The sequence below is a fragment of the Colletotrichum higginsianum genome, chromosome 6, assembly GCF_001672515.1.
Source record: "Colletotrichum higginsianum IMI 349063 chromosome 6, whole genome shotgun sequence".
Lineage (NCBI taxonomy): Eukaryota > Fungi > Ascomycota > Sordariomycetes > Glomerellales > Glomerellaceae > Colletotrichum > Colletotrichum higginsianum.
In genome coordinates, this window is record NC_030959.1 from 28,778 (window position 1) to 44,549 (window position 15,772).

The 15,772-nt window shown below is 46.7% G+C and overlaps 5 protein-coding genes across 5 annotated transcripts; all 5 read left to right on the forward strand.

Moving 5' to 3' along the window:
- Positions 1-6,497: 6,497 nt before the first annotated feature.
- CH63R_08421 (Beta-lactamase domain protein) lies at positions 6,498-7,505 on the forward strand (the record flags this gene model as incomplete). The annotated part of the gene is made up of 1 exon (XM_018303395.1): positions 6,498-7,505. One exon carries the CDS (start codon positions 6,498-6,500, stop codon positions 7,503-7,505), a length of 1,008 nt encoding a protein of 335 aa, XP_018155418.1.
- A 423-nt stretch (positions 7,506-7,928) lies between these two features.
- On the forward strand, positions 7,929-9,093 carry CH63R_08422 (Cellulose-growth-specific protein; the record flags this gene model as incomplete). Its single annotated transcript, XM_018303396.1, has 4 exons — positions 7,929-8,000; positions 8,030-8,497; positions 8,634-8,783; positions 8,842-9,093. 4 exons carry the CDS (start codon positions 7,929-7,931, stop codon positions 9,091-9,093), a joined length of 942 nt encoding a protein of 313 aa, XP_018155419.1.
- Positions 9,094-9,750: 657 nt separating this feature from the next.
- CH63R_08423 (uncharacterized protein) lies at positions 9,751-10,108 on the forward strand (the record flags this gene model as incomplete). The annotated part of the gene is made up of 3 exons (XM_018303397.1): positions 9,751-9,774; positions 9,831-9,926; positions 9,983-10,108. The coding sequence occupies 3 exons, from the start codon at positions 9,751-9,753 to the stop codon at positions 10,106-10,108; spliced, it is 246 nt and encodes an 81-aa protein (XP_018155420.1).
- A 3,560-nt stretch (positions 10,109-13,668) lies between these two features.
- On the forward strand, positions 13,669-13,926 carry CH63R_08424 (uncharacterized protein; the record flags this gene model as incomplete). Its single annotated transcript, XM_018303398.1, has 1 exon — positions 13,669-13,926. One exon carries the CDS (start codon positions 13,669-13,671, stop codon positions 13,924-13,926), a length of 258 nt encoding a protein of 85 aa, XP_018155421.1.
- Positions 13,927-14,294: 368 nt separating this feature from the next.
- On the forward strand, positions 14,295-15,248 carry CH63R_08425 (Metalloprotease; the record flags this gene model as incomplete). Its single annotated transcript, XM_018303399.1, has 3 exons — positions 14,295-14,886; positions 14,951-15,113; positions 15,167-15,248. 3 exons carry the CDS (start codon positions 14,295-14,297, stop codon positions 15,246-15,248), a joined length of 837 nt encoding a protein of 278 aa, XP_018155422.1.
- Between the last annotated feature and the right edge of the window lie 524 nt (positions 15,249-15,772).

Genomic DNA, 15,772 nt, shown 5'->3' on the forward strand with positions numbered 1-15,772 from the left:
ATAAGTTTTGTAATGCAATAGGACTGCTATTAAAGATATACTCTACTACTATGCCTCCTACTGAAGGTATTGAATAGGAGGACTGATTAGTAGTAAAAGGCTTAGTTTGAATAAAAGTGTATAGCGATAATCTAATGCCTAGTATTACTGGAAGAAAAGGACTTAATGACCTTAGGGTTTTTTTGTTAGATAGTACTGAACTAGGGGCTTGGGCTGCAATCTATAGGTCCCCTAGTAAAGGTGCTGTGAGTAGGACCCCCTTAAGAAGCTAAGTATAACTTTTTATTACCCCTGAAGTTGTTTCATCCTAGGGCTGATAATGCTGAATTAACTGCAGTCTGTCTTCTATTTAATGGGGAGAGGATATATTGTTAATACACTTTTGTTCTTCTAATGCATTCTAGAAGAACCTACTAGAAAGGGGTAAGGAGGGTAGGTTAGGTTAGGAATAAAACTTAACTAGTAATGTAGTAATAGGAGGAGATAATGTAGCCTTCTTCTTAGGCGAAGGAGATACAGAAAGTTGTAGGGTATGACTCTTTCTAGGCGACTTACAACTGCTGTCTAAGCTAGGGCTACTTAGTAGTAATAAGAGACTCTAAGATATAGGCCTTTAGAAGACCTGTTTCCTTTAAAAGACTATTGCAGTAGGACTTAGCAACTGCCTAGTCTCTCCTGTAGGAATTGTTAGCAGCAAGAATAGAGTAGCTGCCCTAGAGGTCTTTTTTTAGAGGAGGCTTCCTAATCTAGCTACTTGTACGTCTACTAGTTTATGTATTTTGGGCTTTTTAGGTAGGGGAGGAAATAAATCTAGCGACAGCCTCTACTTCCAGCTTAGTAAAGTAGCTTTAGTTATAGGACGACTTAATAGAATACTGCACTTCCTCTCTAAAGTTAATGAAAGGTGCTAATACTTGCTGAATTTGTTATTAATTGGAGATAATAATATAAGGTCGATTATATCCTTTTTTTTCTCTATTTTGCAATTTAGACTATTACTTTAGGAGTATTAAGTAGTGAAATGTTGTATAGCTGCAATCTTGTACTAGTAGCATTTCTAATTTTGGACGATATTAAGTGTAGAGTATTAGGATGCTTGCTGCTGATTTTTAATTTTATTAGACTTGTAAAGCTTGTCTACTGCTGCAATCTTGTCCTTCTGCTACTGCACTCGCTAGGTAAAGTTGGCTTTAATATTAGTAGTACTAAGTAGCTGAGGATAGAGTAGATTGTTAGTTTAATTGAGGCCTAGGTACAGTTGCATTAAATTACTCCCCTTAGAACTAGCCTAAGTTAATAGGATAAGGTACTATTAATAGTGTAAATAGTAGGTAGTTGAATAGGTGAATTGAAGTAATTTCTAATAGGTATGCTGATAGGGTTTTGTCTTCTTAGTAGGTGTTGTTGGATACAGTGACACTATAGAGGATAAAGAGAAGTAGAAATTTATTAATAATATTGAGGGGTTGTAGTTGTATAGAAGTAGACAATTTTGTAAGATGTAAGGATGCAAGACTTAATAAATGTGCATTATAAGGGAGATTATAAGGTAGGAATAATTCTAATAGAATGAAAATAGTTTATTTAAGGGAATTAATGCTAGCTTTATATATTAGAAGTCTTATAGTAAAACAATTGTCTAATATTAGATTAGTTTAAGCTGCTAAGATACCTAATAGAATTTAGATTTATATTAGGGAAAGAGGTACTTATATTAGAGGTATAGCTTCTAGGGAACAAACTAGTCCTACAAGTAGGAAGGCATCCAGTTTAATATATTTAAAAGTTAAAACTTTAAAAAGATTAGCAATCTAAGTACTAGTAGGAGTTTTAGTTAAGCTGAAGTTTAGGTCTTTTATATGTATAGTACAGCTAAGCCTAATCTAGTAGACATTGTAGACAGATGTATTGAACCTAATTGTATTAGCTTAATTGTAAAGGTTTGAGGGTAATATTGTTTTAAACCTATTAAGGTTTAAGCTTTAATAAAATCTGTATCCTCTAGGGATATAGTACTTTCAACTGACTAATAATGCAGTTACTAGCTGTATAGACTCAGCTTCTGCTAATAGGTACAATAATAATAGCTAACTATAGCAACCTAATTGTATTAAGAATGTGGTTGCCTACAACCTGTTTAGGTTGAGCCTTATTACGTAATACGATGCAAGATATTCTTAGGCATATTAGGTCTATGCACGAATATGTATCTTTTAGAGATGCTAAAGGAGTGCAGAATCTGAATTTAGGGGACAAATACTAAAAGAAGAGGAATGTACACTTTTTAGGGTACGCCTGCCCAGTGCGCAAATTTTTGTAGCTAATAAGAACTAGATGCAAAACTAAATCTAGTCTAATTCTAAGATTCCTAATTGTTAGGCATTTTTAGAGTGCAAAAATAAGAGGAGTACTGAAAAGTAGATAGTTTAACTTAAATGCACAGTACTACTCTAGAGTAAGGCCTGCAATAATAAGAAGCTACATATATGCTGCTTTAGCAAGCCCTAAGTGAACAACTATACTCTCTATAATACCCTTGCAACTAGATGTATAGAGGACCTTATTGTATTTCTCCAGTATAGGAGTATAATCCCTAACTGAATAGGAGTTAATAGTATTATAGAAAATAAAGCAGCCAAGTAGTACCGCCCAAAGAGTAATACAGTACTGTATAGTCATCTGACAAGCATACTTTAAAGACTACATTCAACCCCACTGCTTCGCAACAAACTTCAAGTCAGCTACAGGACAGGCTTCAAACAACATCTAATTTTGCAACCTTTCTACGCAATATATACAAAGCTTTATAAAGCAGAAGCAACGAAAACCGAATAGGCAATTTTTACCCAAGAAGCAATCACCACAGTAAGCCTTCCCGCCTGCACCAAGTGAGCCGTTAGCTCCTGCAAATATTTAACCTCAACTACTAGCCACAATATTATTCACATTGTCGGCTCCAACCAAGAGCACAAATGGCGAGACGCCAGTAGCAACCTCGCTTCCCAGTAAGGTAGTCTCACTTACTGCCTTCTTAGACACTTTAATGTCTGCATCGCCATGTCGCGTGCCATAGAGACCAAAGACTTCTCCGTTTTCTAGAAGGCCCTCAATACCACCTGCAGTAAGGAATTTTACAAACTCCAAGGGATCAAGGATAGGAAATAGTACACATTCCCCTTCCACCCAGAAGGCTTCAGCATTTGTGCGTCTTGCGTGGCCACCATCGCTGAGCTTCTTGGACTCGCGTCCTCGCTAGTGTCCAAACAAAACGAATCTCCCAGCACAACTATTATTTGCTCTTTCAACCCAGCTAGCCCGCGCTTTGTTTTGTACATAAAGCTCCTCAAAGGCTTTTTCATGCCGACACACAACCCCTCAGATCATACACCCTTAAACTCGCAAATCTGCCCCTCTGCCCCCGCAACGAGGACTTTCAGAATCAGAGATAGTATAGCAGGCAGGATTGCACTATATGCTCATCATATTACCACGAATTCATCCGCAGAACGGCACTAGCGGCTTCCATGCCACTAGAGGGCGAAATTTCCCCTGCAATTCTAATATGCTAGATGTACAGTCCGCGTATGCGTAGCCATTACGCTGACGGATGCGCGCGCACTCTACCCAACGCCTTAGAACTTCTCGAGGTCTCCAAGGCCCATCGTGCTACGTATGTGGAGACAGTGCCCGTACCTCGTCAGATAATTATAGAGACGCAATTCGCGCTAGGACAGCAGCGGACGCTGAACATCATGGACTCAACAAACAGGGCCATAGGCTAGTTCCAGAAGGTTACGAGGCAGAGCCCAAGTGTTTATAGCATGCCAGGGGTTGGATTCGGAGTATGGTTCTAGTTCCCGATCCCACATTACTGCGCAGTTGGAGAGAAGATAGAGGGGAGTTAAGTAAAGAGTAAGAGTGAGGGCTATGTACATCAGTCATCTTTGCCAAGAGATACCACTTAAAAAACACAAATATTCTACCTGGTCTTCGTGTTTATGTATATGTTTACTACTGCTGCCACAGCCCTTGCCTATGAGGCTTCTAGCTCGTGAGTCTACTTCAGTTTCGGATAGACGCTAATAGCGGGTTGGCCTCCGGTGTGAACAAAACAATACATTGCCACCGTTAGAACCGCCTCCCTTTGCAGTTTGCAGCAGCCCGGTAAACGCTTTGCCGTTGTAGACGGGATCAGTTAGGATACCCTCGAGCTGCGCCAACTCTTTAATGCCCTTCACTAAACGCTTGTCCAAGCTCCTATAAGACCCGCCAAAATAAGAGTAGTTCACCTCGTAATCTCCTCTTGTGATCTCATCTGGTGCAAGTCCGATTTGCAAGGCTGTATTCTTTGCAATGCTTAGGACTATGCCTGCCACATCATCTTTCGGTGACCTCAATATTGAATAACCGATCAGACGTATTTTCGACCCTTTTCTTCCCAGTTCTTGCGCAAGCTTGAAGCCGGCGACCATTCCGCCCAGAGTCGAGGCAGACCCGAGGGCCACGAGAATGACGTCAAACTTTACCTTAATCTTCGCTACTTGCTCGAGAACTTCAAACGCCCACCTAGCGTACCCTAAGCCGCCGAGTAGATAAGTGCTTGCATCTAGAGGAACAAGATAAACTAGCTCTAAAGCTATAAGAATAGTTTAATTAATAGTGTAGCCTTTAAAGAATTACAGGTAAAAGATCGAATTAAAATAATCAATTAGCATTTAGGCTAGTAATAAGGTATCCTTTATATCATGCAGTATGTATATTATAGCTAGCGCCTATAGAGAGAACAAGCTTAGGAGATAGACCTAGTAAGTATTAAAAAGGTAATAGTGTAAAGAAGTAACCTAGATAGAAGGGAATAATAAATACTAGTTATAAATATAGTAGTTTTTACATAATAGAATAACCTAAAGAGTAAGAATAAGAGTATAAAAGAAGAGAATGGTAATCTACTTGCTTTATATATAAATTATAATATATCAATTATTATACTACCTAGGCAAACTCTACATTATCCTCTACTTTAGCTAGAACCCTAACTACTATTCTAACTTTAGTCTTACCTTCTTATTAGAGGAAGCGCACCTTGGATAGAAAAAGCTAATATAACTATATAGAATAGCTGCATTGACTAGGAATATAGCTCTTGTTTAGGACAATTGAGTTACAGGTGCCTTACAAGGAGGGGTGTTTGCTGTCCCAGTTACGGGTGTTATATGCTTCCGTGTTGTCTGTGTCATCGTTTTTTGGGGCGTGACTGACATAGGCGGTGAGCGGTGGAGAGGAAGCCCGGCGGGAGCTCTACATCGTCGTCGTCGTTGTATTCTTCGTCCGCTTCGCGCTCCAGCGTACCTACAAAGCTTGGAGTCAATTTGCATCCGGCTTGCAGCGCTGACTAAATAATGCGGCGGACATGTTGCATCAAAACAGGCCTCCCTGGTTCAAGCAGCGCCTAATAACCTAGTCACTAATTATGGACATGTCCCACATCGCCGTCACATTAGTTTCTATGTTTGTGTAAAGATGACGCGTCGTAGCTAGCAGTCACTGCTGGGAGCCCGTCTTGAGCTGAATAAATATAGCAAACTTGTTCTAATGCTTACTCTGCAGAAGAAAGGGCACATAGTGGAGAGTAAGACGGTAGATCTAAGACGATGGATATGATAAGGCGTGCGTAGACTGAAGGAGCTGCCTAACAAAGTAAAAGACGGCAACTTTAACTATTTAACTCTTGGCGCAACTTCAATGATCCGCAAACCGATGTTCGAACCTGAGCAGACGCTTGAGCCAGGTAAATCTCGGTTTCGGTTTGTAGGGGTGCAAAGGCAAGGATGGTGTGTGTACCTTGACCAGCATCTGTGCTCTATCGTCATCACAGAATATGTTCAATTTGCAGTCAGCAGCGCGCCTTTACTACTACTACCTGCTACTGTTTCCTTTTCCCCATCCATGTCTCACTTCCAATCTCTACTTCTCTTTCTCCACACTGCACACCCCCACGAGTCATTTTGCCTGCCATTTGGTGCCATGTTCGTTGGCTGTGACGAGCACTAGATGTAGAAGAAATGCATTGCACCATGATTTACAGCTACTGGGATAGTTTATTTTTTTCTCCTGGGGGTATTAGTAAACCAGTCACTCTGTTCAGGATGATCGATATAGGTTACACTATTTACGGGTCTCTGTGTTCATGACTAATTGGGTGATTGGAATATTGAAAGAAGACTCCTTGAAAATGATGTCAGTTGGTTGCAATTAGACTTGATGAAAGGGGCAGAGAAGGTAAATTGGCTCGCTAGAATCCATCAGCTGGTATCCCTGTATTGAAAAGGTCCGAGTCTTGATGAGAGCGTGTGTTGGCGTATAAAGCTTGCATCATCCCGCAACAAAACACTCTTCCTGATTTAAGCTACACCCTCTGACCTCGATCAAAACTCCAATCCGCCTGTCTTACACCTGCTCCTACCTTCAAAGCTTCCGGCCTCGTCTGACGGTTCAATATGCGTTTCAGCAACCTTCACAGCTTTCTCGTCAGCGGCCTTGCTCTGTTTCCCGTGGCTGGCAAAGCACAAATCGCACCCTTGGACCAGTTCTTCAACAAGACCGTATTTCCAAACGAACAAGCTGGGAATGTCACCAAGTATCTTGGCGAGGCCGCCAATCTGGCCAAGACTTGGTCTTTGTATCAATACTTCCAGGACTTCTGCATCACCCAGCAGGTGTATCCTCCTCTGTTCCAATTCCCCGCAGGCTTCGTTGAACCGTTCTCGCCTTTTGACCGGCTCATTTTCGTCGGACATAGTTTCGTATCTGCCTGGGCCTACGACACCGGCGATGGCCTCGTGCTAATTGACGCTCTCGACAATCCCGAGGAAATCAACGCAATCCTACTCCCTGGCCTCGAGAAGTTCGGCTTCAAGGGGTCTGACATCAAGCACTGCATCATCACCCATGAGCACGTCGACCATTACGGTGGCGCCAAGTATCTTAAAGATACATTCAACACGACAATCTGGGCTTCTGAGGCTGCTTGGACGTCCATGGCTGGTCTTGTAGATGATATTCCCACACCGCCATCCAAGGACGCCGTGCTTGGTGACGGCCAAGAACTCACTGTCGGGAACGTCACCTTCACTTCTATCCTTACTCCCGGCCACACTCCGGGCACCTTGTCACTCATCTTCCCCGTCTTCGACAAAGGCGTCTCTCACTTGGCTGGTATGAATGGTGGTACTGGCATTCCCGGCGCCAAGGCCGATCGCGAACAGAAAATTCGGTCGCAAAACCACTTCGCCGATGTGGCCAGGGACAAGGGTGTCGACACGCTCATCTCTAATCATCAAATTGCCGACCACTCGCTGTACCATGCCGATCTTCTGAACCACCGGCCGGCGGATGCGCCTAACCCCTTTGTTGTTGGCGTGAAGGAGTTTGAAAACTACATGAGGATCAATGCGCTTTGCACAAATGTAATTGCTGCCAGACAGGGCATGGATTTAGATATCTAAAGTAAATAGTTCATTGTACAAATAGCTGTTACTCAGCATTGCACTTTTCTTCCTTAAGCTCCTCGAACTATCCTCCCACTCCTACATTCCAAGAGTGAGGGTTAATGCATGAAATTAGACAGTTCCACGCTGATTAAGTTAAATTAAAAAAGTAACGACTTCGTTCATCAGCCAGTCATACGTAAAACCTGGTAAAGCTACAGCGTGCAGTTCCTGAAACACAGCCAAGCATCTATGAATGTAGCTACTTCGGAGCATCCTAGCAAACGCCTTGGTATAAAGTAAGCAGCTCGCTCAGTCAGTCGTTAGGGAAGGTACTATCTCTTCTCTATCTCCTTCTCTCTTTTACTCCCAATCACCTTCGTTTCTGCTTATTCCATTTGCCTTCTTTTTGCGGCTTGACGCCCCTTACGTTCTTTTACCATGCATCTTTTCCACGCCGCGGCCCTCTTCGCAGGCGCCGTCTCCGCCCATTACAACTTCGAGTCCCTCATTGTCAACGGCGAAAAACCGAAGCTTACAAGTATGTCCGCAAGACCAAGAACGGAAACGGGCCCATCCTGGCCGTAAACTCAACCGACATCATCTGCAACAACGGCGGCATCGATGACGACGTCATGGCCACCACCGACACCTTCACCCTCGCCGCCGGGGACGCCGTCGGCTTCAAGATGAACGAGTACATCGGCCACCCCGGCCCGCTCGCCGTCTATCTCAGCAGGGCGCCCGACACTGCCAAGGGATACAAGGGCGACGGCGACTGGTTCAAGGTCTACCAGTCTTCACTGTCTAACAAGACAGTCGACCCTATCCAGTGGGCGCCTTTCGTCGGCGGCGGCGTCCGCAACTTCACCTTCACCCTTCCCCCTGACCTTCCTGCTGGCGAGTACCTGATGCGCGGCGAGCACATCGCCCTGCACAGCGCGAGCCTGTACGAGGCCCAGTTCTGTAAGCCAAGAAAACAAGTCCCGACCCGCCCCGCCCCAATCTTGGTACCTAGTGCGTCGTCTCCTATCTCATGCTGACAACAGCTGTCAACCACAGATCTCGGCGTAGGTGTTTTCCATGATTTTTTCGGTGCACCAGCTGCTACTCACACCTTGCTGACGTTACCTTCCCTCTTCGCAGTGCGCTCAGATCAAAGTCACCGGCGCCGGCGCTGGAACCCCCGAACCCACTGTGAAATTCCCCGGCGCATACGACCCGCGCGACCCCGGCATCCTCGTTAACATGTACTGGCCGCCCCTCCGCCAGTACACGCCCCCCGGTCCAGCTGCCGTGAGTCAACCTATTTATCTAATCCCTTTCCCTAAACACCAGTTAACAAAAGACGTAGTGGCCCAATGCCTGCGACGACAGCACCGTCAACGTCCTCAACGACCAGCCCGGCGACGGCGACTGCACCCCACTTGAGGACTCCGCCAAAGGCGACCCCGTCTCCTCCGTTGCGCCTCCCGCTCTTCCAGAGAGTCCGCTCGCACCAAGCGACCCGGCATCCGCCCCAGCGTCTAACCCTACACCGGTTTTGCCTCCATGTCAAAGGAAGCGCGCCTTTGGCAGAGAGCGCCGCGCGAGGCAAGTGACATAGTTCAACAACGAACCAGAACTTGGACTTTGTTCAGAACACTTGGGTCACGGGTGCGTTAGACTACGTTCCCCGCCTTGGAATAATTCCAGCCTGGTTTTCAGAGCCGTTACTGGTATACGGTATGAAATAGATTTCAGTGTTCTCTAAATGGATGAGAGCCTCTAAACGAAGGGGGGTTACTATTTAGTTTTGGTCTTGTATTTCTGTAACCATTCTTGAATTTGTCTAGCTTTTCAATCTCCAGCCTAGTTTCTAGAGTAGTCCGGGGCCTTCATACCATCAGGTGCTGTCCTAAGTGAATACCACCAGTTAGGCCAACGGTTTTAGTCTCAAGTGAAAGACTGAAGTACTATTAACTCTAGACGTACAAATGCGTGCGCCAGTCCTTAGACAAAACATCCCTCCAGCGGTGGCGGATTTATTGACTTATCCATGTTAAGCTGTTTACCGCACCCTAGCATGTTCTGCCTGCCAGGTTCAAACGTTTCATGTAGGGGCTCTAATGCATAGGCACGGACCAAGCGTGGTTTTTTATTGGGGTTGGTAAGCTAGCTTCTTGGGATATTATTCGCTGGGTTCCGCTATATCTAGAGAGGAAGAGATTTCATCCTCGTTTTCGCCGCTACAATCTCAATCAGCCTGTCATACACAGTAAAAATGCCCATCAGCAAGAAAGCCAGAGTAAGTGCACATTTCGCATCCGCCGATGAAGCATAACTTAAGCTACGCTCCTCTAGATTCAACGCGAGCACAAGGCCGCCGAAAAGGCTGGCACTCGCATCCCTCACAAGCCAAATGGTCTCCCTGTCAAGGCTCCCAAGCCCACATCAATTGTAAGTTAATCGATGTCGTCCCCGTCACCTACCGCAAGACTAATCCAGAACATTAGTGCCAAAACTGTCGCAAGGAGATTGTCAACACCAACAAGGTCCAGCTCGAGGTTCACGCTGGCACCCATGACGCCAAGCTCTGGCCTAAGGAGAAGTGCTGGCCAAACGACTTCCCCGCAGCCTAGATCGGGCGTGGTAAGAGAACCCTAAGCGCAGGCATAAATGCAAGTTGAGAGTGGTTGGACCTGCAATAAGTCATGATGGATCCGTAAAGACTGCGATATTTCGGAAACTTGTTCGGTATTTCGTAGTGATAGTTGAATTAAGTGATTATTGAACTACGTACATACTTACCTCGTCACTGCCTCATCTGAATTTTGCAACTAGAACATCCTTAGACTGCCGCATTGCACATATCCAGTATTGTAATATTACACTCTTCAATCAAGTCTATAGTGCGTGTAGAAGTCTACTTAAAGAAGTATGTAGGCACCATGTGATCAAGAGTCTTGTGAGTTAACGCAGCTGAACATGGAAACCTGTTTAGGAAAATGGGGGGTGCTCCTCGCCGCTACCGAACTCCTCCGTTCCCTTGAGCGTCATGAATCATGTAAGAAGCAGCGAGGCGGTCCTCGCACTTGCTGCGGTGCTGAGAAAATTGGGACGACAATTGTCGTCCCGCGATCGGTTGTTTTCGGTTTGAGCCAAGAAAGAAGTGAGCATGACCTGTCTGCAGTAGTATTGTGCATCGTATTCTGGCAACAAGTGCTTTGCGACACCGGGATAGCCCGATTGTGCTTGGGGGGAAGTTGATTCACTACTCTCTGAAGGAAGAGCGGTGCGACTAGGTTTCCGCCTACAATACACTAACAATATCTTCATTAAAGATAGCTTTTGTTGAGCATTTGACGCTAGATAGGCACGTCAAGAACAATGTACGCATTCTCAGTGGGACGCTGTTTAATTAAATCCATGAATGAATAGGCCGTTGTTGTTGTATTCCAGACGTCATACGCCAATTGGATGTCTTTATGATTACAATTTCCTTCTTTCTAGCATCGTCTATCTGCCGTCGAATCTGAACATCCTAAGAAGTGAAGCCGACGCAGAGTCAAATGTATTTCTCTGTGAAAGTGAGACGGCGAAATAGGCCCTGGGAACTGTGTTGGAGGCCCGCTTACGGGCGAGCTGCCAATAATATATCTAACAATCTCACCACAATACAAGGGAGCATGGAGATAATCGCAGTAATAGACTAGAAAAGCCGCCCTGCCCACACCACCTTCACAAGCGGCTCGTCAAGTAAACACAAGCTGTCGATGTAAATAAGTCGTCTGGGAGTAGGTTGGCGCTTTTCATGGCCGCGTCGTGCTCCAGCAATTTATAACCACCTCTGTTAGCTCACTGAAGTAGATCTTTTCTACTAACACCGCCGGAGGTTGCCTGCCCGTCGCTCCCACCAACGCCCGTGGCGACCCAGCGGAGCTGGCACGTCTGATGGCTTAGCACCGTTTGATCATGACTTTAGCGACAACTTTCAAGCATCAAACACACCGCCATCGATGGCAACGGCCGATCAAACGAGGAAGACAATGTTTGGCCCAAGCGACAGGAGTCGAAAGACCAAATGATGGATCGGGATCAGGATAAACGACAGCAATATCATACCGCTTTCCGCCTGACCTAGATGATTTCGGTACTCACAAAATTCGTCGTTATCTGCATCCCAAAAACCCAGACAACCACCACTCCCAAGGGTGTTTTGCCTTCTTACAAGACAGAACGCCAGTTGTCACATCGACCACCATGATGCATCCTGAACACAAGGCAATACACAATCGAGATCCGATGTGTAGTCTACGCCAGGGGAAGTGTGGTCCAGCCAGCTGCCTTGAACATCGACATCCAGGCTTTAATCAACATAGGGCTAGTCGGCATTCATCAAGAAGATACAACGTCGTTAAATACACCTCTCCCAAGGTCATATGTGTTACCTATGTCTGCGCCACAACTTAAGGTGGACTTGATCGTTTCAGGGTCCAAAAGACATACATCTAAGCCGCTTGCATGCCAGTGCAGAGCTTTGTCACCTCAGCATGATTAGGTACAACCTCTAACATGTGGCAGTAGTTGAGATTGCTGACAAATAGGTCGTCGCCTCAGACAGAGAAAGCTTGTTAAAAGATACTAGTGTCGAGCGTCAATTTTCCTGCATTGTGAAGGGTTTTGTAGGCATTGTGGATGGCCAAAAGCCTAGCGGTTGTGGCGAGACATAGCGTTGCCAAAAGGTTCTGGTTTTGGTCCTCTTCGTACCAATCAACCCGACTTTCGGATTCAGTGACTAATCGACACCCAGGGAACGCAACTCTGTTTAAAAAAATTAACCTCTGTTTTTGTTTTTGTTTTTTTCTGTCGTTCAATATTGCGGTGCGGTCATGCTGGCTTGTCGTTTTTACTGACAATCATGTAAGGGTTATTGTGTTCTATAAATTATTTGTTTGTGTGTTTGTAAACGACGTAATAGTCTCAAAAGCTGCACTAAGACAGATAAGGTGGAACGCCGTATAGAGAAATAGTCAAGCCATTTCAACATCAAATAATCACAAGAGAGGGTTGGGAAAAGCATCTGCTGGTCTGGCTTTAGGTTAACTATGCTTGTGTGTTGGGTGTCGCCAACGTTGTGCAGATAGGCTTCACATTTAGACGCTTTAAATAATTCGGTTTGCGAGAAGCACTTAATTGCTGAAATTTCTTGGAAAAGACGAGCTGCCCACAAGGTGGTTACGGGCTGGGCCGATCTCCCGAGCGGCGTTCGGGCGTCCAAGGTGGGACCGGCGACGATCACATTAAACGGACCCCTGCCGGGCCGCTCCGTTCGGCGGCACCTTGGGCTCGATCCGGATGTTCTCACCTATCTATAGAAGCAGCCCATAGCCGAGGAACCTTTCATTCGTAAGACATCAATATACTGTCAACAGTGACTACTGCTGCTTCACCCCGGCGAAAGGGTGCACCGTGTATACCGTGTCCTAGCCTGCGACACAGACAATCAATTAGGTGGGTTAGAATCCCTTCTGTTCGAGGGACAGCTGGAGAAACACAACTCTGGCCTTTTTTGGCTTTTGCTTCAGACGTCCGAGCCAGGTTTTCTCGACCTTGGATGTAGATGGAAACGGAAAAGTAACCATCAGCACCGAATTCACAAATGCAGCACAGAAGAAACCTAGGCACACCACTGAGAAGCTTGTCCTTAAAGCAAGACATCAGTAAACACTTTGTCACTATCAAAGACATCGAGATTGTCAGATCATCGGATGCAAGAAAGCAACCAATCAGTGCCGAAGCTGCAGCGAGCTATGGGCGGGAGCCGGCGGGAGGAAGCAAGCTAATCAAGCGCCGTATCGTATCGAGATTGTTCCCGGAGATGTGGAGGAGGCAAAGTGCAGCGCCGGCCAAGTTGCGGGAAGTGGGCGGGGGCAAACAGCGTGGGGTTTGTCAGTCAACATGCCAACTTCCTTGAATCTGCAGTGGAACAGACGTCGAATTAAGGAAGGTAACATTCTCATCAGTCGGCATCGCCCGATACTCGTAAAAATAAGCTTCATTCGGCCAATCTCCATCCAAAAAGAGGGACTCGGGCAGACCTGAAAGCCACTCCCCTCAAAACCGCCAAGGAAGCCAAGACCTGGCAGTGGAAACCACGATTGATCTCGACAAGGGGCGGCGCCAATGACGAGCTTTGACCATGGTTCGCAAGAGGCAAGTCGATAACCAGCCTCTGCTTGGCTTTGGCTCTATCGTCAAATCACACAGTACTATTGCACAACATCGAAAGGGCGTTGTGCCCTTCTTGGCTGTGTCCGCCGTCTTGGCGCTGCCTGATAGAATCGAAAAAGCCGCGCTTTATCTTGGCAACTACAGCGATGCCGGCCAGCCGGCTTATCACGCAAGCCACTCTGCTGCTGTCGTCAACTCCAATGGAGTCCGCAACCTGACGGACTGAGTAGGTGTCGCTACACTCCTGTGACAGAGGTCCCCGGTCACGGAGCCACATTCAAGACCACCAGCCGAATAGGGCTCTGAACTGGATCCATTGTCTATATCGCAGACCTTTCCAGTATCGAGTCAACTTTCGAACCTAGTTGACCGGTCGGCGGCTCCGTCCGTTTGAGGAAGGTTGAAGTTCGTCGCTCCAAAGACTCGCGATGTTCCCCTCTCCCGGCCGCCCCGACTTGGGAGGTCAATAAGAGACCGTGAGAGAAGAATGCTTCATATATAAACTGCTCAAGCGCCAGCCATCAAGGTGCCTTTTCTTCTGCATCCCACCATAGTCAAGCCAACTCCAATCAGGTGTCCGGTCTCTCTTTCACTATGCAGTTCAAGACTCTCCTCGTTTCCGCCCTCGCGGCCGCCTCTACCGCCTTTGCCCAGCGCTCCTGCGGCACTCCCCACCCCTCTGAGGAGGAGGTCGAGTTCGCTCAGCGTCTGCAGCTCAAGGAAGAAAACGCCCGTGTTGAAGGCAATGCCACCCGCCTTGCCCCCATCACTGTCAACGTTTACTGGCACGTCCTGGCCACTTCCAACTCCGTCAGCGGTGGTTACCTCACCCAGGCTACCCTGAATGCTCAGCTGGACGTCCTCAATGATGCCTTTGCTCCTCACAACGTTCAGTTCGCCCAGGCTGGCGCCGATTGGACCGTCAATGCCAACTGGGCTGCCGATAGGTCTGAGCTGGCCATGAAGCGCGCGCTCCGCAAGGGCACCTACGCCGACCTTAACGCCTACTTTATCCCTGGCACCCCCTACCTCGGCTACGCCTACTTCCCCCAGACCGTCTCCACCGGCTCTTCTGCCTTCTACTATGACGGTGTTGTCATTCGTTCTTCCACCGTTCCTGGTGGCAGTCAGACAAAGTACAACCTTGGCCACACTGCTACCCACGAGATTGGCCACTGGCTCGGACGTAGGTTACCCCACTTACACACACACTTCGCAAACGCCCAATACTGATGCTTACGCCTTCCCAGTCTACCACACCTTCCAGGGGTACCAGTGCGGCGGCAACGGCGACTACGTCTCCGACACTCCCTTCGAGGCCGAGGAGGCTTATGACTGCCAGATTGGCCGTGACACCTGCCCCACCCTGCCTGGAACCGACCCCGTCACTAACTACATGGACTACTCTGACGAGTAAGTGGATCATTGAACATTCGATGAAAATAGCAAACTAATCCGAATGTCAGCTCCTGCTTCACCCACTTCACTGCTGGCCAAGAGGCTCGTATCAACAGCTACTGGTCCACCTACCGTGCCCAGTACCAGTAAATACTTCACTGGTGCGGTTGGATTCTTTCTAGGCACAACACAGCCTAAGAATCATTGCCAAGCTCAGCACTTCTCAGCACCGTGTAGCATTGGAATCGAGCGGACAATGCTGTCTAGATTGGATCTAACATGATGGGGGGTAATGGTCAAGCTACCTCATTGAGTACATAGCTAGCCAATGGTGTGGATTAAACCATGAAAAATAAGACTATGTTACAAACGCTTTCGCCTGGCTAGCACTTGCAAGAGAATTTGTGAAAGCCCCGTGCGGGACCTTGAAGCGATTAGCGTTTTATTTTCCCACATGTATGTGCCTCGTTCTGGTTTATACCCAGCTGCGCATGTCACGAGTGTCCTCAGTTACATGGAGTGCTAAAATTGGGTGGGTTGCGTCTGTTGAGCCTGTTTCAGTCTTTTTTTGCTATGTAATCATGAGTCCTATGACTAGATTATCTTGCATGATTGTGAAGAAACACGTCTATTTTCTTCACATGATCTCATCAACCAAGGGCCCATGGTTCGTT